A 27,567-nucleotide genomic window follows, 5' to 3' on the forward strand; every position below is an offset into this window, starting at 1 on the left:
TAATATTTCTCAAATAAATTCCAGCTTTATTTTGTTGCTTCTTTCATACAGATAAATAAGACTAAACAAAAAGTACAAATTCGTGACTCCATACAAGACTGAACTTTAAATTTGTCTTTCAATAAGATGATTCCAACAATGAAACTTTTAAATTTTTTTTGTTTTTTAAGTAACACCAACAATATCATTTCGAAACTATCACAACGACTACCACTGTCACCAAACTAAACATTTATCCTCAGGATTCATTTTTGCGTCTGTTGAGCATTCAAAATCTTCGGCAAATTCAGGCATGTTCATAATGACGCCATTAACGCGAAACTCTTCGGGTGCATGTGAATCTCCTGTAATTTCAAGTTTTGTTGATTCTGAAACGGAATGGGGTTTAGCGATGGATGTCCACTATTTAAGCATTCATCTTACCTGGCCGTCCAACAGAACACCAAGTTGTCGCAAATGATATCCAAAAGAGCTGCTTAACAGTATAATTCATGCCCGGGAGTGGAAGTTCGACTGGATTTTTCTCCATATATCTCATATAGGCTTTATAAGCTTGTTTTAGTCCACCTAGATTTAAAATTCTCATAATTTAATGTTTAACGGGAAATTTTTAGTGACTTACCATTATCGGCTATATTTTCTCCTTGTGTATTGATTCCATTCAGATGCATTCCGGTTAGTGATTCCGTAAAATTAGCATATTGATCGATAATGCACTGTGCCTTTTCAAGATAAGCTTGCTTTGTGTCTTCTTGCCACCAGTCTACTATGTTTCCATCAGCATCAAATTGACTGCCTTCATCATCATAGCCATGAGAAATTTCGTGACCAATTATAGATCCGATTGCTGCAAAGTTAAGGTATTTTGGTCGGTCAGCTGCAAAGTAAACTCCTTGAAGAATGCCAGCGGGGAATTCTGTTGAAATTAAAGGGAAGGTTGTGGACTTTAGAGTATATGCTGTAGTGGGTACCTCAATGCATCTGTTGGATGTTCTATATGATTTGATAACTTAGAGCAGAATTCAAAGACGATTCGAATTTTGCATGGAATATCTTACAAAATTTGAATCGACTTCGTGTTCTGCCTTCGAGCATACTCCAAAAAATACTCAGAAATACTTATTAACTAGGATTCGTCCAAAACTGCAGGTCTGTAGACAAAATTCGTAAACCTGCAGTCTTGGATGAACTATAAGGAACATCCTAAAGTTCCAGGTCTACGCATCTAAAGGGAAATATCGTCTTGCAGTTCTTGGACGAGCCATGTTATCAACTTACGTATACTATTCTCTGACGGATGATAGAAGGCATTAATGACTGCAACCATTGCATGATCTTCCCAATACGTTTTATTAACAGGCTTTCTTAAACTATCTGTAGTTCTTTTAGCTTCAAAATTGGAAATATTCAAAACTGAATCAAAGTATGCTTTCTCATTAATGACTAAATCTTTGTAATGATCTGTAAGCTTGATGTTATCAGTCAATTCATTTGGATATCCAATATGTCGATCCATCGCCTTAATCTTCTTAAGTGCTTCTTTTCTCGTTTCTTCATCCATCCATTCGATTGTTCTTAATGTATCTTCAAATTCATCTTGGATTGCATTAACTAATTCCAGTGCTGTATCTTTAGCGCTTTTTTGGAAGAAATGCTTAACATACAATGCACTAGTTGCAACTGGAAGGTACAACAAAACAGCATTAACGCATTCCTCCCATCGATCTTCATAACTCTTTTGTCCACTTATATTTGTTTTGAATTCCATATATCGATCTCGTAGCTTGTTGTTCAGTAATTCAGCATTTTCTGATGTTGTGCGCCATAACAAGTAATTAACAATCACACTGCAATTTATTGTGCTTTAATAATAATAGCCACAGAGAAATAACTTTTTTTGGTGACTTACCGATTTGGTGTGACTTTCAAAAAGTCATAAAGTTCATCGACAATTTCTATAAAATCCGTCAATATAATGACTTCATTTTCAGTAATGTTACTTTTTGTAAAAATTTTATTAAAATACTTGTACCAATCGTGAATGGGAAACATGTGTTGAAAATCTTTTATTGTTACTGGATTGTACAACAGTGTCATGTTGCGTCGCTCTTCTTTAGGCTTTGAAATCTAAAATAATAACAAAAAATTAAGCAACAAATACCAAAATAATTGAAGCATGCCATACTTTAGCTAGTTGGATCTCAAATGACAAAATATCCTTCATTTCAAGTTCAGCATTAAATCGATCAGCACCAAAAATGACGGCCGTATCAACTTGATAATTATAATAAGCTTGTACATTAGGGTCATCAAAACCTTTAACAAGATATTCTCTATCCACTCTAAATGACATTTGATCGATCTAGAAAAATAATGTTTAACAGTTCGTTCCTGACCTACATCAATGAGATACAAATTACGTAAATTTTTTTATATTTACATAAATGGCTTTGCGACTCGAATTTTTCATATCCATCTCGACTGAGCAATCAAAAATGAAATTATTGTCGAAACCTCGCGATACTAATTCTGTTTGAATTTTCTGCCATGACCATACATTTTCCTGCCATGTTTTTCCTTCGACAACTGGCCAACCTGTTGAATGTGAATTAAATTAGAATTGAACATTGAAGTTTAGAGTTTAAACTTGTTAAAGCAAAGGGGATTGATGGTTTAGGGGTTGTTTGCTTATTAGATAATAGGATTTGGGATTTTAAGGGATGTAAACAATAGATTTTTTAAGAAAAGACCCGGTTTACATTACATAATATAGAAAAGAACCCTAAGGAGTTGTTCATTTATGACCAGAGTACGAAGTTGACTTGGATTTTGAATAGAAAAGTCGACTCGACTCCATATACAATTCGAGTCGAATTCGAGCTCTGTTTTTGATGTAAAATGTTTAGATAGCAAATAGTTAAAAGTTTGGGAAAACAAATAGGCATTGAGATCGATGATCCGTTGTCAAATCCTTATTGCACTACGAAGAACGTTTACCCGAGCGACACAAATCAAGAAGGTTCGGTCACAGAGCTGTTTTTATTAACATCAAACGGAAAGAGCCTAAATTTGTCTACCATATGGATGCCACAATGAGGCGACTTCTATTTTGTGTTAATGACTGAACTTTATCGGAGCCTTCTTCATTTATGTTGCTCAGATTAGTAGTCTAAAGGTATTTGAAGTTGTTATCAATGAGTTCTTTGATCATAAACAAAGGTAACTTTGATCCTTTGTAGTTTGACACCCTTTAAATTCCCAAAACTCAAATTTGAGTCAAAAATCTCAAACTTTTCATACAAACGTTATTTATGAACAACTCCTTTTGGGTAATAATTTAAAATTTTGCAATTCAAACTGCTCTGCGTGATTGTCATTGTAAAAACTACAAAAAATTTTTGCAACCGAGACAAAAACTAATAAATTTTATATTTATCCACTAATGAGCTCCTGATTTGCATTTTTTTCAAAAAATATTCACAAACCTCCAAGACAATCAAGTTGCTTTTTCATCGGTTTCAGTTCCAGTTCCTCTATCAACTCTAAAATTATGACAATAAATATTGCATTTTAGTCAGGATTTTTGATAATAAACTCGAATGATGTCATTTCACCTTTATTCATACAAGCTTTATAGAACTTTTTACTCAACTTGTATGGCTCAATATCATCATCACTGATGGATGAATTTAAAATTTCATTAAGTTGCGATCGAAGTTTGTCATCCAATTCAGTCGACACATCAACAGATGTTTTATCATCTGGGATCTTTGTATTTTTAATAAAATTTCCGCAAACATGCTTGTAAAAGTCGTCACACGCATCAACAGATGTGTCTAGTTTATCGAGAATATATTTAGATTCACGTTCGCACGCTTGCGTAGAACAATATTCGACAGCATTATCATCATCGCTTTCGCTTTCACATTTTATCAAAATAAAATTATAAATAACAATGATGAAGATGATTCTAAAAAACACGCGTTCATTACGTCGATCGATAGACGGGAAGTGAAAAAAATTAAATTTTATTACTAAATTTTTCACAATTAATTAAATTTTTTTATTTTTTTGCTTCTTGCACTTTACATACCTGTTTTTATTCATAGCATATAATTTGATGGACTATGAATATCAACAAAACCTGCAATTATATTTGTGACTCTATAGAAATATGAAAATTATATGAAAATTTTTTTTATATTTTATTTTTTTTTTTTTTGAAGAAGATAAAATTGAAAAATCACAAAAGCGTGCTTAGTTTGTGATGTTCCGAACGATACTGTGTAATCATTCGCTGAAAAAATATTCTTTTATAGAATTCATGTATCGAGAATATGTGGATATTTTATTTTGAAAGCCGTTATAAACATGAACCAGTTGGGATGACTTTTTGGATGATTATGGCTCATATTTTAGTTTGATGAATTATTTGGGAGTATATGTACTTACACGAGGTCCCACTGCCGCGCGTAGGGAATGTCTAAAAACAGGGGTTTATTGATTTAATCCTCGGAGTCTCACCCTTTTGATGTCTCTTTGTCTGTTAGGGTAAGTTCATGTTCACATTGCACCCTCTTTATCAAAAGCTATTCTATTAAGATGATTATATTAAGATGATTTTTAAAGCAAAGCTAAGTTTTAAATTAGACACAAACATTTAATTCCTGCTTACATATCCTAGTAATTAGAACTGTTAACAATTTGTCAACAGCTAGGTGCTAGGTTTTAATCCCAGAAAATATAATCCCAGACGTCACTTCAAAATATAAGTCCAGAACATAATGCCAGGAGTAATTGTATGTGGCATTATAATCTGCACGTGTAGTTCATAAGGCCACATACATTTACTCCTGGACTTATGTTTGTTCAGTGCAATTATAAGTCCAGGTACAATTACTCCTGGGATTATTATCTCTTCGTGCAGTTTAAGCCCAGAAATTTTTTCAATTCTGGACTTATTATCCTGATGTGTATTTGAAGCTTTTGATTTTTTCCTTGAAAAATCTTATTAAAATTTACTTTGTTTTTTAAATCTTAACACTTTTTAATTGTCTAATTTTAGATTTCGATTAACTAATTTAATGGATTAATTAATTTAGGGGTCGTTCCTTTGTCACTTAACGCTTTTAAGGCGAATTATGCCTGTGGATAGGTGCCTAACTGTATCATGTTAGAATTTGACTTTATCTACGCATTACCTATGCAAAGGCAAACAAATCTGCCTTCTTGTAGGCTTACTTAGCCAAAGAGAATATCTCAATATTGAAATAAAAAAATAATGAAATTTTCAAATGAAATCTCGTATACTTCACAAGAGTAAAATTTCATTTTAGTCGATCTTAGTCGCGGCTTTAGTCGACTAAGAAAAAATTCTGAAATTCTTTAGTCGGCTTTAGTCGACTAACTCCGACTTCGACTTCTGGTTCAAATACCTCGGATCCTTTGTAAACAATACAACAGACGTCACAATCGAATTATGCAAGAGGAACCAAAGCTACACCAGACGCTTATCCTGGTCATTGCACTATATTGCTCAGAAACCTGGAACTCAACACAAGCTGATGAGAACGCACTACTCTCTTTCAGAGACGCGCACTACGAGCGATTTATGGTCCTATGAAGGATGTGCTATTCCAGGAGGAGATATAGTGACAGTTTTACGTGCTAATCGAGATGGATAGGTCATGCATGCAGAAGTCCAAATGAGCTCTTAAAGTAACAACTGCAGACATTGTGGATGGCAAGAACACCGAAAAATTCCTTAATTGTATGTGTTGGAAAGGACGCTAAAGTACTTAATATCCCGAACTGGCAGAAGGATTCGAAGGATAGAGTTGTCTTTAGACATTCCCTATGTCCAAGCGCCAACTGCAAATATACGTCTATAGCTGCTATAGAAGGATTCTCAGGATTTGGTGGAACGGGAATCCAAATGATGCCTTCGAACGATAAGGTTCTGCAAAAAGCAGGTCAACAAGGAGATACAGATGAGGAAGTACGGCTGGAAAGGGCATACGCTTCGGAAGAAAAATGTAATTGCTGGGACAGAAACACAAGTTTGTTCCACAGTCCTTGGATGGAATCCACAAGGGAAAAAGCGACCAGGAGCTCCAAAAGCTACTTGGCGCAGAACAGTAATGAAAGAATGTCAGCTCAACGTGCGGATAGAGAATTTGTACAAACTATGTGACAGAGCCAGCAACAGAGTCAGATGGAAAGCCTTCTGTTGTAACCAAAGCTCCACATAGGAACATGGTTGCAGTAAGTAAGTAAGTAAGCAATTTCCTATTCCCGGCAATGGGCCCTCGTGCACCCCAGCCAAGGAAGTAAGAAAGAAAAACTCAATTAACAAGTGTTAAGATTTAAAAAACAAAGTAAATTTTAATAAGATTTTTCAAGGAAAAAATCAAAAGCTTCAAATACACATCAGGATAATAAGTCCAGAATTGAAAAAATTTCTGGACTTAAACTGCACGAAGAGATAATAATCCCAGGAGTAATTGTACCTGGACTTGTAATTGCACTGAACAAACATAAGTCCAGGAGTAAATGTATGTGGCCTTATGAACTACACGTGCAGATTATAATGCCACACCCAATTACTCCTGGCATTATGTTCTGGACTTATATTTTGGTTGTGTATTAATTTTGTATCTGGGATTATAATTTCTGGGATTAAAACCCAGCATCGTAGAACTAACTATGACAGTTTTCATTCGTGGGATTGAGTCATATGTGATCCCGTGATTAATCTCAAGATTCAGTGCATTTTAATCTCGGTAATGAAGGAATACGAGTTAGATGTCAAAACTGAGAATTTGTACAAGCTTTGTGATTCGGAAAGCAATATAGTCAGATGGAAGGTTTTTAGTTGCAACTAAGGCTCCACGTCGGAGCATGATTCCAGTAAATAAGTAATCCTGAGATTGAAAACCTTTACCTGCTACAGAGAATGTTTGTTCGACAGATGTTGACATTACTTCAATGGACTATCAAGGGTCCAGGGCAGCTTCACGTCGTATCGTTAATATGGTGTAATAGCGGTGCCTTAGCGAATTTGATGTGTTATTGGGATTAACTTACTTACCGTAATAAATAAAAATTTAATTGAAATAATCCGAAAAATCAGCAAAAAATTTACATGAAAAGCATGAGAAATTGCTGTAAAATTCTGAAATAATTTTATCTCGATCCGAACACTCGCAGTGAAAAACAGACAATGTGTGGAAAATAACCTACGAAAATACAGTAAAAGTTGAGCGAGGAAAAATAACAATAAAAAAACATCGAACGTGAATTTTAAATGAGTATGATTCTATGAGAAACAGACTTTTGACGGCACTAATGACTCTCTCGAGAGTAATGTGTGCGTGCATTTAAATCTATTATAAAAATAGACATAAATATCGACCAACTGAGAGGAACAAACAAATAATGCGACAAACTTTTTTGGATAAAACAAACAAAAATTTTTCTTTATTTTCTTTTTTTTTATTCGTAAAATTAGTCATTCATTAATAACTTATCAATGAGAAGGAGATGACGAAAAAGCAGAAGTGGAAGGCAAATTTAGTTCGTCGCAGTTCGTTAAAAATCGAATTTGAAATTTGCATTCAATTTTTTTTCTGATAATTCTTGTGAAGTATAACATTTCATACAAATTTCAATCGGTTTTTACCGAAGCAAAATCAAAGCAGACTTCGTTAAAAACCAAATTTGAAATTTGCATTCAATTTTTTTTCTGCTAATTCTTGTGAAGTATAACATTTCATACAAATCTCATCCGGTTTTTATCGAAGCAAACTCAAAGCCGAGTTCGTTAAGAACCGAATTTGAAATTTGAATGGAATTATTTTCTGCTAACACTTGTGAAGTATATAATTTCATACAAATTTCAATCGGTTTTTACCGAACTGTGACGAACTCAAAGCCGACTTCGACCTCTGCCGGGGAAAAAGTAATTAACTAAATTTTTCAACACTTTTATAAAATGCAATCGTGAAAAAAAAGCTTTAATGCTTTAAACATTTAAAAGCACATTTAACGTTCATAAATCTTCTAAAGCTATAAAATTTTAGCAATAAATAGTTTATTTTTTAAGCGTGATTTATGTGGTTTTTGATCGGTTAGGTAATGTAAGTACAAAACGTACAAATTTTGTGATTTTAACAGTGAACCTAACATTTTTTTTGCTTCTAATATGTCTCCAAAAAGTCTAAAATGTCTTATATTTATAGATTTTATCTTAACTCCAACGTTTATAAAAGAAGTTTCTTAAGTGAGAACTTTTTAAAATTTGAATGCATTCACAACAGTAAAGGGGCTTCATTGAAGCTTCATGTTTTACCAAACTTCGCATTTGTGGGTTGGATTCATCGGTGAACCTAATTAAGAATAATGAGTATTATTAAATAAAACAGTAATTATAGTCATGATTGTTGCAATCAGGCATGCTTTATATCAGAGTTGCAAAACTGGCACCTGTGACAGGCAAAAACCGTACAAATTCTTCATAATTTGTATGGCTTTTCTTATAAAACCTTATAAATTATCAAGAATTTGTACGGTTTTTGCTTGTCTTTTTGACAAAACCTTACAACTTATCATGAATTTGTACGGTTTTTGAGTGTTCTTTTTTTACAAAACCATACAAATTATCACGAAAGGTTTTGTCTGTCACATGTGCCTGCTTCGCAACTCTGCTTTACATAAGCTGCATTAACCACATTATGACTCACCTTCAGGACAGTTAAAGTCTTTTGAAAATTCTTTCATGTTACTTAGTGGACCAAGAACTCTAAATTGTCCGGGCGAATGCACTCCCGTTGTAATTCTCATTTTCATTGCCTCTGTGGAAATTAATAATCGTTAATTACGACATCGATGAAACATTAATCTGGTAATTTACCTGGTCTGTATACTGAACACCACGTTTGTGCTGCTGAAATCCAGAATAATTGATTTGTTGTGTAATTTAAACCAGGCAGTTTTTGTTCGTGTCCATTTTCTGCTACGTATCTTTGATATGCTAAGTATGCCTCTTTAATTCCACCTGAGTAATTTGATATAATATTTTAAGAATGTCAATCAATCATATTAAGCATGTCCATACCGTTATCAGCAATATTTTCTCCTTGTGTATTGATTCCATTCAATTTAAGCTCAACATTTGGTTCTGTATAGTTTCCGTACTGCTCAATAATGCATCTTGCCTTCTCTAGATATGCCTTTTTGGTCTCTTCTTCCCACCAGTCGACTAAATTACCATCCGAGTCAAATTGACGCCCCTTTTGGACACAATGATTATCAATATTGTCAAAATAATATAAAAACTGCATATCATACCTGATCATCAAATCCGTGTGTTATTTCATGGCCAATAACGAAACCAATGGCACCATAATTCAAGTATTTAGGTCGTTCAGCAGAGAAGAATTGACCTTGCAAAATACCAGCTGGAAATTCTAAAAAAGCAAATAAAATTCTAGACTGACATCATTTTTTGAATAAATTATTTAGGTACTTACGGATGCTATTTTCGATGGATGAATAAAAAGCATTAACGACAGCCGGTCTAGAGTGTGTAATCCAATCAGTCTTGTTGACAGATTCACGAAGCTTTTTAAAAGCACGATCTGTTCCAAAAATGTTAATGCTCAATACGGACTCAAGATATTTATCTTCATCAACCTTGACTGGTTTGTAGAATTCAATAAGCTTATTATCATCCATCAACTCATCTGGATATCCAATATGTGTTGTCATACTCTTAACTTTTGACAATGCAGCAGCACGAGTTGTTTCGTCCATCCATGGAACTTTCTTTAAGATTCTCTCAAACTCTTCTTTGATTGACATGACCATTTTCAAGGCAGCAGCTTTTGAATCTTGCTTGAAATATTTACGGACATATAATGCACCAGATCCAGTTGATAAACTTCCAGATGCTAAATCAATACATTCCTTCCAACGTGGTTCCTGTTCTTGCTTTCCACTGATTGCTGTGCTGTATTGTAATTGACGTTTTCGCAACTGCTCGGTTAGGAAATAAGAAGAAAATCCGGTGATTCTCCACATGACGTAATTTGCAAGAGTTCTGAAAATTTCAAGTGGGATTTTAGATTGTGCCTGAATTATTATTAAATTGCAAGTCATACCTCTTTGGAGTCTTTTCTAAGAGAGGTCCTAATTCATCAAAGAAGCTGATTACACTAATAATAATGACCTCATCTTCAGTTACTTGACTAACGCTTGGTAAAATGGCATTGAAGTAATCAAGCTAGAATGAGGTAAGTAAGATTTAAGTACAGAATTCACAGTGGAATCGATTATAGTTATACATACCCAATCATTGTATGGATATTTGACTTGTAAATCTCTAATTGTTATTGGATTATAAAGTGCTGTTGCATTTCTACGCTTCTCATTTGGAAGGGAAATCTGAAAACATCCAAAATTTGTTAATTAATCCATTAACCATGCTAGAACTAACTTCTTACATTAGCCAAAGCGAATTCCAACTCAAGTACATCTCTCATTTCCTTTTCAGCACGTGACTTGTCAGCACCATATAATACAGCCATGTCAACTTGATATGAGTGATACGCTTGAACGATTGGATTGTCAAATCCTTTTACAAGATATTCACGACTAAGTCCCAATGCAGATTGATCAATCTAAATTGTTAAGACATTGAAAATCATCAAACTATTAAGAGACTGTCAATTTACTCACATCAATGATACGCCTTGATGAGTTCTTTAAATCAGTGCCGACAGAAAAGTCAAAAATATAATCGGTGGAATAACCGCGCTTGCGAAAATCTTTAACTGATTGTTGCCATGTCCATTTTGATTCATCCCATGCGTCACCTTTCACAACTGGCCATCCACCCATCTCATCTTGAATATCAACAAGTGGTTTTAACCCGCGCTCTTCAATCAGTGCTAAAATGAGATTCAAAGTTGTTTGTTTATCGACTGTCATAAAATTGAATGAATGACTTACTTTTGTTCATACATGCTGTATATAGCTTCTTAACCATCTTAAATGGTTCAATCTCATCGTCTTCGATTGGTGATGTGATGATTCTTTTTAATTGTTCCTGTAGCTTATCACTAATGACGCTGAATGAATTGACCGACACTTTATCATCTGGAATCATTGTGTTAAGGATGTATTTGCCACAGCTGAATTCATAAAAGTCATCGCATGGCTCGAAATCTTCATCAATTTGCTCTAACATCTTTGATGCCGCATGCACACAGCCTTCTGTCAAGCAAACATTGTCATTGTTGTTATTGGTAGCTGAACGCGTCTTATCTTTACTACTTTCAGCTGTTACTATGTGAACTTTTGGTGAATCGATGCCATTTAAAGCTTCAGCAGTGCTTTTCATAAAACCTATTAATAAATTCAATGGAATTAATTCTGTTCAGGAACTGGAAGTTAAACGTGACTTACCCTCTTTTGTTTTATCATTGAGTATCACAGAAACTAGTGAAATAATAAGTACTATTAGAGCTAAACTGCATACTATGCTAACCAATGTGAGGGCACGTTCCAATCCAGTCCGACGTCGCCACCAATTCGGATTTCTAAAATAGGAACAAATAAAAAATTAATAATAAGATTTAACCGATAAGTAAATTAGAAATTGCGAATTCAATTGACGAAAGGTTAAATATTTATGGCATGTTACACAATTGTTTTTGGTCAGATAATTTTACGGTTTCCATTCAATTTGTTACGTCAAATTAATTAAGATGAAATCAACATTTGGCGCAGAAACATGTTCACAGATATATATTATCTGCATTTTCTGCTATGATTAACTGTGTGTGGCGGTTGATTGGAATTTTGTGAAATCATTAATTGGTGATTTAAGCTATTGGTTGAGTAGATTAGGAGCTTGGTTATGAGTATGTTTACTAAATTGTGCATTCTCAACTTTATTTATTGAGTATACTCAGATTACGTTAGGTTAGAATGCTTCCCTTACAAGTAAAGAGTATGTTTTCATGGTACACAAATAAAACCACTTCGGTACCGAAAAGCTGTATCTTTGCCTGTAAGACTCTGTAAGATTTTCTGTCAATGTTGATTTCTATTTGATAGGAATGTTATTGAATTATTTGCAAATAATGTTTTAACTACGGACCGGGGAGCGAACATCTCAGACAAAGCTTCAAGTGACAAACTTTGTCAACAACTGAGTTGTCTGCCCTCTGCTTAGGTATTATGGAGTTAATTAAAACCCGGTCTTATTTAAGTCTTGTAATATATGATGATTAAGTTTTGATTAAGATCTTCAAAGCTGAAGATCAAGAACCAAGCCAAAGAACTCTTGGAATGAAGCTGTCGATTGAGATAATATTGCGCTTGGGATCGAAAATTGACAAGTGGAAGCCAGCGATTGAGCCCGCTTCAAGCAACTCCTGTGGGAGGTTATGGATCACAACTGATCTGTACGACCAGCAAAGTAAGTAAGTAATACAGGGTGATATCAATAGCATTCAAAGGGTTATCGACTGCTGTATCTACTTGCATAAAAGCTCCGATGAGAATAATAAACCCTATAAGGTTCTAGATCTACCTTGAATCGTTGTTTGGAAGTGAGGGGAGAGAGAAAAAGGGTGTTAAAATTTGATTAAAGCATTTAAAATTCCGAGAATTCCATGCCTTAAAATTGTGCATTGATTACTAAGTAACTCGAATATTGAGTATTGCGTCCTAAAAACGTAGCAATTCCTCAAATTTCTGATTAAAATACCTTATTAAATGAAATTTTTCACGATAAAGATTCCATAACAAAAGCCCCTTGAAGTTTCAGATTAAACCTTAACATTCCGAAAATTTTCTTCCAACCTAAAACAATGCATTTAAATTTTCTAATAAAGCTAAGCAATTAGAAGTAGACGAACATATTTTTCCCATTTAATTAAGTCATTCACACACTCCCCCATTTGAAGAACAGTTAAGAATATTTATGGGAATCTCTCAATAATTAAATGTCATACATGATAATTTTCTCATCTACGCCTTTTGTGCACAACTGTAATAATTTATGTAGCTAATAATCATTACGGATCTATTCTGATTGTCTTAATTAATTAAACTTGGCAAAAGAGGTTTCCATTAACACTAAATTACTATAAATTCAGCACATAGTTGCTCGCACATGTAAATGACAATATAGCATGCTGAATGTGTATCACATTAGTATTCATCCAATAATGATGGTACTTTCTATGTTTATTTCGGCATATACAGATTTAACCTTACCAAAAAATTGAAGAAGAACATCACAAAAAAAGGTTGTGAATGGTCAATTAGCCACGCAAGCCTTCAAAACATTCAATGATTTATCATGACGACTATTCAGTATAAAATCACAATTTTAATGTCACTAGTACGGATTATTAACGGATGTTCTGCATTTAACGACGGAAACATTAAGTTTCCGCCTTTAAAAAATTATCCATACACTTTCGAAAAGCTATTTCCTTATCAGGCGTTACTTTTATTCGATTTAAATGCATTCCGTTGAAATTGTTGACAAATGGAATTAAAGTATGTTTTATAAATAAAGGGCAATAAATGCTTAACATCAAACAATTTGTTTGAGGAAATGCAGTAAATTTCATGCAAAAATATTTTGCCGGACTTTTTCATAAGTAGCTAGTTACGAACAGAAAAACATCAATAATAAATGAATGTCAATAAACATCTCAATCAGCACTTTTTCACGTCTTCCTCATTCAACATTCACAATTTATTGATAAACATTGAACGTCAAACATTAAACATTGAACAATCAACAATAAAACATTCACATTTTTTCAACTTCTTTTTCGTGTGGCGCTTCAGAGATTTTTCCTCGCATATAACACATTATCATCATCAATGTCGTTATATGTTAAGCATGTACGGACGATATCAGAAATTTAAATTGCGTAATGTCAACTTTTACACATGACTCAATATGATGATTATGGAACGACACTAAAAAAAAAAGTTGAGTATTATTATTAATAATAGATTGGAATTTCAATGTAAGTTTTACATTTAACTTCCACATAAAGGCACTTGCTAAGCTGTTGAAATTTTTTCAATCAATTAATTGATTGAGCGAAATGTTTTTGGCGAATTGGAAAGGTGATTAAAGAGATGTTGATGGATTTTAATTATACAGCCTTTGAAATTCCGCTTTTATTTGATGTTTAGAGGAACTGCCGAACATCATCTTGACCAACCTAGCTATAAATTAAATATTTTTTTATTGATATGCAAAGGTCAGATGATGCTTTATTGCTGATAATATTGTCTATAGAATACAGAAAATTGGGATATCATGTTGAGAAATCAGATACATATTCAATATCAAGTTCCAGTCTACTCTAATGTTCAAAATTCCCCTTAAAAATAAATTTAATTGAGTTTTTTTCGTTCAAAGAACTCAAAATATCAAGACGCTTGAATGACTTAACAAAAAGATTTTTGGGGTTTTTTAATTATAATGTCCAAAATTTCCTTATTTGTAACCCGACAAATCGGGCACAATGACAAAGTCACACTGACCTGGTTCTCGATTTTGGATCGACTAACCGGCTTGTTATAAAGCAAATTAATGTGCACAGGCTGCGATGGGCTGGATATGTTATTAGACGGCCTGTGGAAACTCCATTAATTAAGGTCTTTAAAATTGATTTTTTGGACGGTAAAAGAGTTCGTGGACGGCCAAAGAACTCTTGGAAGGAAGCTGTCGATTGAAATAGTATTGCACTTGGTATCGGAAATTGGCAAGTGGAATCCAGCGATAGAGCTAACTTCAGGAGACTCCTGTGGGAGGTCATGGATCACAACTGATCTGTACGACCAGCGAAGTAAGTAAGCAAGTAGAAACCGACTTGTTCTATTCAGGAATAATGATCAATATTTAGCATAGTTTCAGGTCAATAAATTCCATATAAAATATGAGTTGACAACGAGCTTTGATATTTAAGAATAGAAGCAGGTTTGAACATTTCTCTACTAGGCGAGGATCCAGTAATCAAAAACAAATTGCATCTGGCTCATCGTATCTTGTGGGAATTCTTGAATGTATCTATTGAACCTGTTTGTATTATTAATAAACATTCTAATCAGGATAAGAAAGATAAGATCCAAATACTGGATATTCAGTAAGTATTATGCAAAATTCATTGTGAAACGCTCCACTCCTTTCACACCTGATATCAATTCAATCTAAACATTCTTCGGTATACTACTTACTTACTTCCTTGGCTGGGGCGCACAAGGGCTCATTGCCGCGCGTAGGGAATGTTGAAGACAGCTCTATCCTCCGAATTTATTCTTCGGTATACCATTGTAATATACCGAAAAATGTTTAGATTGAATAGATTTCAGTTGTGAAAGGAGTGGAGCGTGACAATGCTCGGTTGAATATCACGCTAATTCAGTGTTGTCTAAACTATTTACCACGATACCCTAATGTGCCATAGAACATGTCCAGATATGTAACTACATCCAAAATGTGCCATGACTCAACAAAAGTTTAAACAGCAATGCTTAACACGTCACTTCTAAAGCCATAAAGCACATCTTTGGATAAAAACTTAAGAAGAAGCCATAATTGCCAGAATTTATGAGCATTGTTTACTACGTAGGAAGCCAAAAGTCTCAATCTCTAAGTCACAACAAAGCAAAAGGCAATACAAACCAGTTCAATCACTTAAAGTGAGCGTCTGTTTAGCTTCGCATCGCAAATATTAACTTAATTGCTTAGTGAAAATAAAACTAAGGAAAAGAGTAATGTAATTAATGATTAAATCAGGCAACGATGTGCACGAAAACCTGACAAGTATCGTCACATCATTCAGCTTTTATTTAATGAAGTGTTGATTTTTTATTAAGTAATTATCAGGTTATGTAAAAGTGCAGTCAAGACGCGGCAAATGAGTACAGCGCAATACACAAAAAGTAAGTGACTGATTTACTAGGTACGATTAAACGAGTTTTTATTGGAAGTAATATATTGCGGAACAATAAAAATAAGCGGGAATATCAATGGAACCGTCCATTATTATCATTGACATAATACTTTTTTGATATCTTCTTCCATTTAATGGTAAACTGCCCATTTATTGAGTTTCGAGTCGTTAGAAGTTAAGAAAATTCCATAAATTTTGGTATTTTTACTGCCTTCTTTTATTCGCATTACTGTCAAATCTTTCTCACTTTATGATTGATTATAACGATATTACTATAGTCACTTCTTATATTTTTTTGGAGGGGAGTGAAAGGCCTTAAGCTTTTTATTAAGTGCTGTGTTTTGTTTTTTGTCGTAAACATAGATTTACATTGACTGTTGTGACCACAATGGGTTGTTTTGGGGCTTTTTTGTTGTTGCTGTACTTAAATTATTTCTAAAAGGTGGCCTTAACGGATTTTTCATTATTTTTCATGCCTTCTTATGTCTCTTTCTTCTTTTTATGTCACGATATGCTTTTTTGATAATTTAATATAATGTGGACTTAATAAGTGTGAAATTAATTTTGATCACTTAATATTAGTGGATGTATTCATTAGATTAATATCTTTTTTCGAGTATGACATGCTCTTTGTGGAACTATAGCATGAGTTAATGTACTTAAAGTAAAATAAATCGCAGTTTGAGGAGAAATGAAGCTTCACAAAACAGATCAATTTACTTTCTCAAGTATCAATGTTGATGCTAGGGCACTTCTGGATATGATATGGATTAACTGTATATTTAGGTACCATACACATTATTAGTATCTGTACTAATATCAACAACCTAAGAAACTTGAATTTGTAAATCTCCGGAACAGCACAACTTGTTCGCAAGGACACCGTTGCGTCGCTGTATTACAGAAAAGACACTTTATTGCCCTGATGGAACTGTGACGGCTGATTTTGACCCATTTTTACGATTCTTATGCTGTTCAGTGCATTGTGACGCTCAGTTTCTTAATCAGCAAACAGTCAAATATTCCCATCAGTGTTCTTAATTGCAAGTGTTTGATGATAATAAACAAAACCGTCAAGTGGCCGTCACTTGGCCCTTAGAGTATTCCTACAAACTAAAAAGTGATGGAAACATGATGGAAACATTCGAATCTGTCCTGATCAGGTTCTCCTCTTAACCATTGTCAATCATTAACAGAAATAGGTCAAAACCCCATCAACATCATCCACACAAAGATAAATTCAAGTCTCAAAATATGAAAACATGCTAATTATGCTCTACCCAAAGATTGCAAAACGTCCCAAATTCCAAACGTAATCTCCATGAAGAATTGTCAATGTCACACTGCGAAGATGTTTTGGAAGTTGTAAAACTGATGATTCAACATTGAAATATGCGAAAAATAAACAGCAAGCTGTAAAATTTGTTGTTGTATATAAAAATTGACCATAAACATGGTTAACAGTCGGAAGAATAATAAGAAAGATTCATTAAAATATCAAAGTAATCTAGGTTGTACTTAAAAAATTCAAGTCATTAATTTTGGACGAATTGAATTGTTATGTACTTTATCTCATTTAAAATAGCTCATAAGGAACGAATAGAATGATCGTTACTCAATCACTATCATTTGCGAATCTGCTGTAAAAATGGTTCAATGACACTTGACTTTCGAAAATATTTCAGAACTCTAATTTACTTTCCACCGCATAAACTCATTTAAAAAGTCCATTGTGTAATTTGTTCTGTATCTCTTGAAAAACACCTGGTCGTGTCAAAATTCATTAGCATCTTCTTATTCAGCTTCAAAATCTCATATTGCCAATATCAATCAATCATAAAATTTACGAGAAGTCAAACAAAAAAATTTGGTATTTTGCAATATTTTGATTGTATTAATAAGGCGCACGATCATTGACCGCACTGTCAAGTGCCAGTAGCCATACCCAAAATGTGGCAAGAAAAATTTATCATCTGTATAGCGGTAAAAGAAGCACCGATGAACAAATTCCCCAATAACTTTATATCTCATTTGTTTATCTTTTATGCATGTGCCGGATTGGACACATCAAAGATGATCTGAAGGTCATAATGAGACTTCTTTTTATGATGAAGATTGATGATGAAATCATGCATTGTCTGTGAGAATGATTTCACTAATAATTCGCTTTCTTGTCTTGGATAATTGGAGTTCTCGTAGGTTAAATATCTATTCAATAATTTAGATAGATATCATGATGATAAATCTTCAGAAATGAACTGAATTCATTACGTTGTAGCTTTTATGTCTTACTAATTTGTTTCGTTTTGTGGAATTTATGATGAATGTAAATATTTTGAATTTACAAATTCATAAATTTTAAATGTTTTGTGAAAGCTTCTCTTGTAATTTGATATTTGGTAGCCTAATTGATTTGTTATTATGTAGCTTGAAAGCTTTAAGGTCTTTGATTATGCTTTAAAGTATTAAATTTTGAAGAAAATTCACTTTTAAAAATTTGGTTTATTTACACACGTGGAAAAAAACTTTTCGCTTCTAAAGATGCAGAAATTTGAAGCAAAGATTCAAAAATCAAACATCCGTTAGTTATCTAATTGATCAGTCATTAAGAAAATAAACAAAATTCACCACACCTTGATTGGAGTCATCTTTTCTTAGAGATCTCTTGACTTATTACCTCACCCATGATTAATATAATTATTTCTGAAGAACTAGTCAATGATTTTTAACAATATAGTTAGAATTGTTTAAATTTGAACAAGTGTGTATTGGATTTATTCCATCATCAAGCAACAATTAGACATGAATTGCTCATTAAAATGATTTCATTTTATTAAATCGATTCAAGTAAAGCAGAATTGTTTATGATTTATGGCAAATTGGAAGAAGAAGTCATTGTGGGAAAAACAAAAGCTTAAGAATTGATGCATGAAGCCTCGATAATCTGTGGTTTTGCGCAAATATACATATTGGAACTAACGACATTTCGATCGATAATTGAAGATAATTTTTGTGCAAATATAGAATCAGTCTGTTATGACTCTTTTTCCCGATAACTGTTTATTAAGCAAATTTGGTCAACTTATCGACGATTGTTGATATTTTTATGCTATGAATAACTTTGGATACAAATGAGGTGCTCAACAGCAATAGACATAGATAATTTATGGACTATAAATGTAAAAGGTTTTGAAACAACACGAAATGTTTAAAAATTTATTAATAATAATAAAAATTGGAATAATTGGCGTCATAAATGAATACTTCATGCATAGTTCTTCGTCGTCGATCATTCACTTATTATCTAATTTGTAATTCCTAATGCGTCACGAAAACAACAGTTTGAGACTAAATTATTGCTGCAGTTTTTTGTTTTAAATGCACATAAATTAATTGAATAACGCATACTGAGATAAATTTATGTAAAATGTTAAAATCAATAAAAAAATTGGACGATGCCTTTCAATCATTTATGTTAATCCTCAAATTTAATATAATGCAAGCAACACCTGATTAAAATCCATAAATTAACTGCAGTTCATTGTGTAAATATCTCAAATTAGCAGTATAATTGACACTTGAATGTTTGTAATTCTAATCTCATCAAAATATTCATTACTAAGTTGCAACATCGCTGTATGTCAACAATTTTTAATTATTCCCACTATCATACTTTGTTGATCAAGAGCGAAATTATACTAGCATCAGATCATCAATCGTTCATCTAATTTCCCATAATATATTTTAGAATTTTCAGTCATTTATCATTCAAAATTTCAAGGATTTATTTCAATAATCAACACTTTAAAATGCTGAATCAGTAACGCGTATTGTTCAAGTTGATTTTTATGGCAAATTCAAATTTAAAGCACATTTTTTTTTGCAAAACAAAATTTAATTTAATTCACATGCATGACTAGTTTTTAAAGTCACTTTAAATTTGAAAATGAAGGTGTTTGGAAAGCTCAGAGTTTTTGTAAATGGTTCTTGCCATTATGCAGCTTCATGTTAGTAGAAAGTTGTATTGAAAATAGTTAATTAAGTATGAAATAAATGCAAAACAAAACTTGAAGTGAGAAACAAATTATCAGTTTAAATTTTGAATTTCAAAAGTTCGTTATATTTTGAAAATGTTTAAAATAACAAAATTCAATTAAAAAGCTCATCAATTTCCAATAACTCAACTCAACAAGTCTTCAACCCAAAATAAACTTTAACAATCCATGCATTAACCACTATTCAGTTCCATGCCTATAATTGACAACCTAACAATTGATGACTCTCCGTTTTTGATAATGTTTCAGACAACAAAACACTAGAGTCAATAAGTAAATAAATTCAATTTAAATGAAGGTAATGAACATACGAGACGAAGATAAAAATATAAAAAACTTTCATTTAAAATTCACATTGTAAAATGACTGAAAAATATTATTTAAATATCCAATTCACGCCTTTACATCATATGAATATACTAAAGTGCAAAATAATACAAATATTAGGTAGATAAGGAAGAAGTTATAAAAATGATTCATCATAAATGGAGAGGTGATCAACTGCTGAGACTGTAGACAATAGCGAATTGATGGAATAGCTTTTATAATTGTTTAAATTTCTTTGATGTTCATTGACACTTGATTAATTTTAATCGTTTGTTTAAAGCTAATATAATTGACATATTCAATGAAATTTCCTTCGATTTGCTTGTTTTATTGAAGATTTTATTTCTTGGAATCCTTCAACAACGTGTTTTAGATTCTAGGATTGTGTTTACATTACGCATTTTTCCTATAATAATAAAGTAACTCATAACACACCGACCTCAATAAGCTATTGAAAAAGAATAATTTATAAATGATTACGTACTGCAGAGAAAAAACTTTAATTTCCACAAATTCTGCGTATTTCAACACAATAAAGTACTTCTAAAGCTTTCCTTCCGAACTAAAGCTCATTTGAAGTTATGCAACGTTCAAATAAGTAGTCTGGTTGGATGTAAATGTAATTAAGAACTCCGTATGGATTGTAATGTTAATTTATGATGTTTATTCTTCGAATTTTAAATTCTGACTGAAATTTAGCTTGAAAAGGGGTGTTCAACTATATTCAATGAATATTATTCAAATCTCAAATGACCGTTACATGAACATAATTGATGAAAATCACCTTAAATGCTTAATTTTGTCTAAAAATCACAAATCTTGACAATAATCGATGTCCTAATACTAGACATCGCATGTAAAAATCATTTCCACTATAAATCCAACGTCAAATCAAAAGTACAGAAGCGACTGCCGTTCATATCAAATTTCATGTTGTGTGATTGACTCAAGAAATTACATGAATGTTAAAGGTTTGACAGCAATAAAGTAAAATAAATAGAGATGCTCGCACTTGCTCATAGTTTATGATTAATGATGATTTAACATCAAGCCGTGACCTCATGATAAATACAATTAATAAACTGACAGTTAATCTGTCTCGAAAATTTGTGAGAAATATTTAATAATAGTGGAATTACTTTTTAAAAATAAGGAGGAACTTCTTTCTCCAAAGTTAAAATGGCAATGAACTTGACTCGAATGTCTCCCACGAAACGGTTCACGAAATGTTATTGCCTGAAGTTTCTAATTACGGCACAGCTTAACACTATTAATGAGATACATAATAAGTATTTAATAGACCTTACTGCTGCTGCTGCTTGAGTTTTCCTCACACAGTGGATATGCGTGGAATGTGGTTTGTGTGAAAAGTAAAAGTCAAAACAAGCTCAGCGGTGAGAGATGAGAAGAGAGCAGCATGTATGTATTGTAGACAATCGATTACGTAAAAGTCAGGTTGGTAACCGGACGACTAGGGAAATTGCTTCTCTCACTCGATATTCACATTCAATTTTGAAAAACAATAATCATCGTTATTATTTTATTACATCCGACTATGAAGGGCTTCACATTGAAATATCTTATGTGTAATGATTATTTACGCATTTTTTACATGATTTTCGCATTGAATTGCGTTAAAATGTAATTAATTTTCTACTCTTTTCATCTCAATTAAGCACATTTAAATTAAATAGTCATGAGATATAAACGTATTGAGTTATGAAATGGAAATTTAAATGACTCAGCGTGGAATGCATGAAAAATTCGTTTTTGATGGACTCAACTTTTGTTTCTTTCTTTCTTTTGTCTCTCTGCATGATTATTTATTTCTAAATTTGGCAATGGTACCATCTAGTCTGTGAGATTTGCGATTGGAATTTTTGAGAAATTTGATATGATTTTTGGGAATGTTGGAATTGTTATTTTGGTGAGGGAGACAATGGAATTAGATGACTAAATGAAAAATAAGCTCAAGACAAAATGAAGGTAATGAATAAGTCATGCCAAAAAAAAAAAAATTAAAATTGTACTGTCAAAAAATATTTAAATTTTAACGGTCAAAAAAATTTCAATTTTAGTAGTCAAAAAATATTCAAAATTTAACGTCCAGATTCAAAATTTTAAGTGTCAAAATTAATTGAATTTAACGGACAAATAAATTTTGAATTTTAGTTGTCAAATAATTTTCAAAATTTAACGGTCAAATAAATTTCAAATGTTAATTGTCAAAAAGTTTTCAGAAATGAGGCAAATTGAAAAGAATTCAATCAAAATTTAACGACCAAATAAATTCCAAACATTTCAACAGTCGAAAGTAAGGCGAATTGAAGAAAAACTTCAAAAATCTTCAAATTCCAAAAGTTCATTTCCCACATAAATTTCTAATTTCGCAAGTTTTAATGACTTCAAGCTTAGTTAATCATATTTTGAATCTTATTAATCATAGCATGTATGTTAATGAATGAAAACACAAGAAAGTAGAAAAGATCTTTTTAGTTCATCTTAAGTTATTTCATGGCATTAAAAAATACACAACAAATCGATTCAATCAATTGTATCGTAAATCTCAATTAAGAGAACTAAATGATTCGTATGAGTTTCAAATGATCTGCAAAAACAATCTTTCACTTCAATTAAGTGTTGCGTGTGAGCTCTTAATAATAATATGGAAGCACATTAATATGATTGATAAATGGACTATAAATCGCATTTCTATTGAGTGGTGCTGTGTCTGGAATCACTAATCTTAGGTATTATTTTCAGTCTGAATGATTCATCGACTCCACAATTCAATATCATGTTCAAGAACAATATTAAAGCTTTTTCTTTGAAAACTTCCGTACGATCGCTTAGAAATATAAAAAAAATTTGAAAGGCTGCAAAACCTTCAAAATCATGTGATAAAATGTGAATGTAAAGCATGACAATTGAAAAAAACCTGTCTTGGGGAATCTTCTTCATTGTAAAGCAATAATAACCAATAGAAACAAAACAAAAATCTCAGCACGAGATACAAATTCGAACAGATTTGTTGTATAATTGAATACTATCATCATCAACCTGCTTGCTTGTTCACAAGTTTTTACATTTTTTTTTTCTTTACATTCATAAATTATTTACTTTTTTATTATTATTGGAATTTTCGCAAGAGTTAATGCATGTTTTGTTACTATTTTGTTTAATAGACTTGATTCTTGTATCTTTTTTGATGTGTTTTTATATTTTCCACAATTGTGTAACAGTCGATTAACTTTCAAATTAGATTTTGATGCGAATTGGAAGTTGGAAAAAAATTTAAAATTTAATTTGAATAATTTGAAATAATTTGCAACGGTTACTGTGTTTTTAAGAATTTTTGAAGCAATTTGAAAGATGCGAAAATTTAAAATTTGACAGTTTAATTTGATGCAAAATTTATTAAATTACTTTGTAATCATATTTTAATTTTGACGAAAATTTCAGGGATATAAAATATCAATTTTTGCAAAATCATTGAATTTTATGGCCAATTTAGTAACGGACAATTTGTTTTTGAATTTTGTTGAAGTAAATTGAAAGAATGGCAAGTTCAAAATCTATTTGACAGAAAAATTTACAACGACTTATTAATTTTCAAATTCTTTAAACCATTTGAAAAAAGATGCGAAAATTCAAATTTTATTTGTCCGTTAAAAATTGATTTCAATCAAAAAATATTCAATTTTTTCAATAAATTTGAAACATAATCTCAACACACATCCAATGTCTACTGACTAATCCACCTGCTGAGATTTTAAAACTTGGCATTTTTGATTTGTTACATTATTGATGATATAAAAATTTTTACACACATATTTTGAGACAGCAGAAAGAAGAAAACACAAAAATTTCTCATTTAGATATGCTCACTGTTTTTCATATACATGTAAATCTTTATGATACCGTAAATGAATATTAATTTTGGGATTTTATAAAAAATATTCACATTATAAATGTCATCAAGTTTATTTGTTGTAAAAGCCATATAGTTGGCCTAGTTAAGGCACTTTTTCTTATCTTTTGTTCTTTTCTTTCTTTGATTTACAGCGATATGGAAATGTTTCGTACTTTTGTTTTTCGTGGTGCTTATTAAGGTGGGAATGAGTTAGCATGGATTTTAAGTAGAAATAGTAATTAACTTTACAGAGAACTAGATCGGACAGGAGAATTATGAATTCAATTGCAGGTTAATTGACAAATCAAGTCGGTAATGGATTATTGAGCTTTCTGTCTAGATTAATGATAGTAAAGACATGATGAACTTTATGATACAACAGTATTGAGCAATAGGGAATCTATGAAACTTTGAAAAAATGATGTAAAGAACCAAAAAAAGAGTGAAACAAGCCAATTTCCTAAACATCAAAGCAATCCTGTTGTAATTTTTTAGATGTAATTTAGTTTGTTAGATTTAATTAAAACGACTTCCTTACGGATAAATGATTTATTCATCATGTTTATTCTTCGGAGTCCAAAAACAGACTGAACTTTTTATATGAAAAGGGGTCTTCAACTATGTGCAATAAATATTGTTCAAACTTCAAATGAACGTTATAACACTGATTTTACTATCATTTGAAATGCGCTTCTACTACTAATAACTAAATCATCACACACCGCAAACATTATCTCAACCAGCTAAGCATTCACTAAAATGGAAAGTTGTCGTGTTTATCGAATTCTCAATAATCAGAATTAAATTAACACAAATAATTCGACAAAAAAGAAAAATGCACCGAAAAAAAATTAAACTCATCAAATTTAGGTCACAAAAAGGAATTCCTTCCTTCATTCTGATTCATACGTTCACTTTTGATCTAAATCCATAATTTTATGTTTATTGTTGATGACATTTAAAGTTTGACCAAGTTACTGTGATTATCATCATTTTACACGGGGATTAAAGGCAATCAAAATAAAAATAAATATATTTAAACCTTATTTTTAGAAAGTAACACTAATTGTACATTCCAAAAATAAGTTTGGTACTCAAATAAAAATGGCATTGCTGATCATGCGTTGAATTTTAAAAAATTCATTAAGGAAATTTGTCATTAAATTCGAATTTCTTTCACTAAATCATTTGACATTAATTATGATTATAATTTGATCATAATAGGATGGGATATACGTACTTGATTACAGTTTGAGTCATGATGAAGAGTTTTTTAATGTACGATTATTGTTAAGCTTTCAAAAAACTAGCTTTAAGTAGTAAATTAGGTGAAAATGTTAGTTCCACTCTTTCAACACTAAAGTCGTGTAAATTAGATTTTTTAAGCACTTTTTAACACTTTTTTCACTAATTTCTTAACTCAATTATTTATTTAATCATAAAAATATTAGCTTTTATAGCTGTGGTGGGGATGAACTGGGGATGATACCCAAAAAAAATATTCACTATAATTATGTGTGAGCTTTCGAATGACCACAAGTTACTATACCGGTGTCCGCGAAAGAACTGAAAGCATTCGACTTCACTGTTAACGATTTTATATTGCTTAACACTTGTTATTTTTTTTTGTCGTTGCTAGTTGTGCTTCGTGTGGCTGTTTGAATGTTTTTCAGACTATTTTTTTTTCTCTCAAAGTTGAATGTTTAAGCATGTTAAGATGCTCATATTCTTTTCATTGCTTATTCACAATATGTATGTTGTGCTGATATAAATCTAGACTTTTATTGCGTGTGCATGATAATCTAGTGTTAAGAGATTAACATAATTGATGTGCAAGGCGTAGACACAATAGTTATGTCTGTATCATGCTTAATTGACATAATTTAGATGAGAATCTTATTCAGATAGAAACTTTAAAAGTGCATTAAGTTAGTTATTATGAATCTGATTGATTTTGCAACCTTGACCACATTTACATGCTCAATTTTCATATGCTCAATATTGCTTGCTGTCAGCATTTAATCGAGCTTTATTTATGTTATGTATTGACTGCAATTATGATTACTTAATTTCCGCAATACTTATTAATGTCGAGAATGAGATGCAGAGGTCTATGACTCAAGAGAAATGAAAGCTCAATGTAAAAACTTGAAAATTTTAACGGAAAAATCTTTTTTAAAAATTTAACGGTCCAAAAAGATTTGAAATAAAGTTCTTGCACTCCCTTTCTTTCATAAAATTCAATTTTAACGGAAAACTATTTTTCAAAAATTTATCGATCCAAAAAAATACAAAATCAACGCCCCTTTTTGTTCATAAAATTCAAAAATTATCTCCAACGGTTAATTTTTCTATCAAATGCACAACAGCTAATTCCAATCTACATAATAAGATAAGCATCAAAAGAGAATTCAAGTCCTCACTGTCTCCAATAAGAAAAAAAAACTTCAGCAGTTCTTTAAATCACCAGATTATTCAAATTTTACTATGTTGATCACAGAAAATATTTGTATGCAAATTATGACAGATTTGGCTGACGACTATCACACATATTTTTTGGTCAGGAAATGGTTGGATGATAAGAACAAAGGCAAAATTCCTTTCCGATTTCTATAAAACTTGTGTTTTGATTGTTCTATTGTCTTTATGCGATGGACGATAAATCGTCAATGGACCCGAAAACAATTGAGGTTTGCAGACTGGATCTTTAAAGACCACACAATTTAATGAGTTGTTTTTGTTACTGACCGTCGTTAATTCACAGAAATTATAATATTATTACCAAAAATCGACACTCTAGACTGACTACATCCATACGTTAATTAAACTAGCAATTTCAGCAAACAAGTGTATTAACGAATTAAATGATTGACCTTTGGCTTGATAAACGCGAAGATGATCAAAGCAATAACCCCCATTGTGCCGAATATTAAGGTCTTAATGATCATTCATGTAACTTACTTCTGTTTATGCTGAACAAAAGGCTCGTCTTTACCATTTTCTGGCTCGTGTGTATTATCAAGCGTAATTGTTTCTGCATCTTGCGGATATGAGCTTTGTGTGCCTAAAAGCTTCACTTCTGCTTGATTTACTATATCTTTTGTCATGTTCTGTAACTTTAATTGACTTTTAATTATTGTTTATCGGATATTAAATAATTTTATGATATTAAACATTTAAACACGGCTAACTACTTCAGAATCTGAAAAGAAACTGCCAATATTTGTAGAAAAATATAAGTATTGTTCCATTCATTCCGGACAAACTGGATTTTTTT

The 27,567-nt window shown here is 31.9% G+C and overlaps 1 protein-coding gene across 1 annotated transcript; it reads right to left on the bottom strand.

Annotated features, from left to right (window-relative positions):
* LOC139094211 (uncharacterized) lies at positions 1–27,487 on the bottom strand. Its single transcript, XM_070645187.1, has 23 exons — positions 27,252–27,487; positions 11,467–11,600; positions 11,011–11,406; positions 10,738–10,949; positions 10,503–10,679; positions 10,348–10,443; positions 10,161–10,282; positions 9,531–10,099; positions 9,349–9,467; positions 9,116–9,290; positions 8,912–9,055; positions 8,742–8,852; positions 8,351–8,387; positions 6,944–6,946; positions 3,615–3,970; positions 3,486–3,542; positions 2,441–2,595; positions 2,186–2,362; positions 1,910–2,127; positions 1,279–1,847; positions 623–916; positions 424–567; positions 1–368 (listed from the first exon to the last, which is right to left on the bottom strand). Exons 1-23 carry the CDS (start codon positions 27,395–27,397, stop codon positions 217–219), a joined length of 4,563 nt encoding a protein of 1,520 aa, XP_070501288.1. The 5' UTR covers positions 27,398–27,487; the 3' UTR covers positions 1–216.
* Positions 27,488–27,567: the final 80 nt, after the last annotated feature.

This window comes from Chironomus tepperi, unplaced genomic scaffold (assembly GCF_022539635.2).
Source record: "Chironomus tepperi strain 1889 unplaced genomic scaffold, CSIRO-AGI_Ctep_v1 contig_351, whole genome shotgun sequence".
In the NCBI taxonomy this organism is placed as follows: domain Eukaryota; kingdom Metazoa; phylum Arthropoda; class Insecta; order Diptera; family Chironomidae; genus Chironomus; species Chironomus tepperi.

What these genes read in the sequence shown, in the direction of transcription:
- LOC139094211 (XM_070645187.1), bottom strand. Translation starts at nt 27,397, where the DNA reads ATGACAAAAGATATAGTAAATCAAGCAGAAGTGAAGCTTTTAGGCACA. An exon ending in CAATGATAAAACAAAAGAGG is followed by an intron (nt 11,407 to 11,466) that starts GTAAGTCACGTT and finishes ATTTATTAATAG; the next exon opens with GTTTTATGAAAAGCACTGCT. An exon ending in TTGAGATCCAACTAGCTAAA is followed by an intron (nt 2,128 to 2,185) that starts GTATGGCATGCT and finishes TTATTATTTTAG; the next exon opens with ATTTCAAAGCCTAAAGAAGA.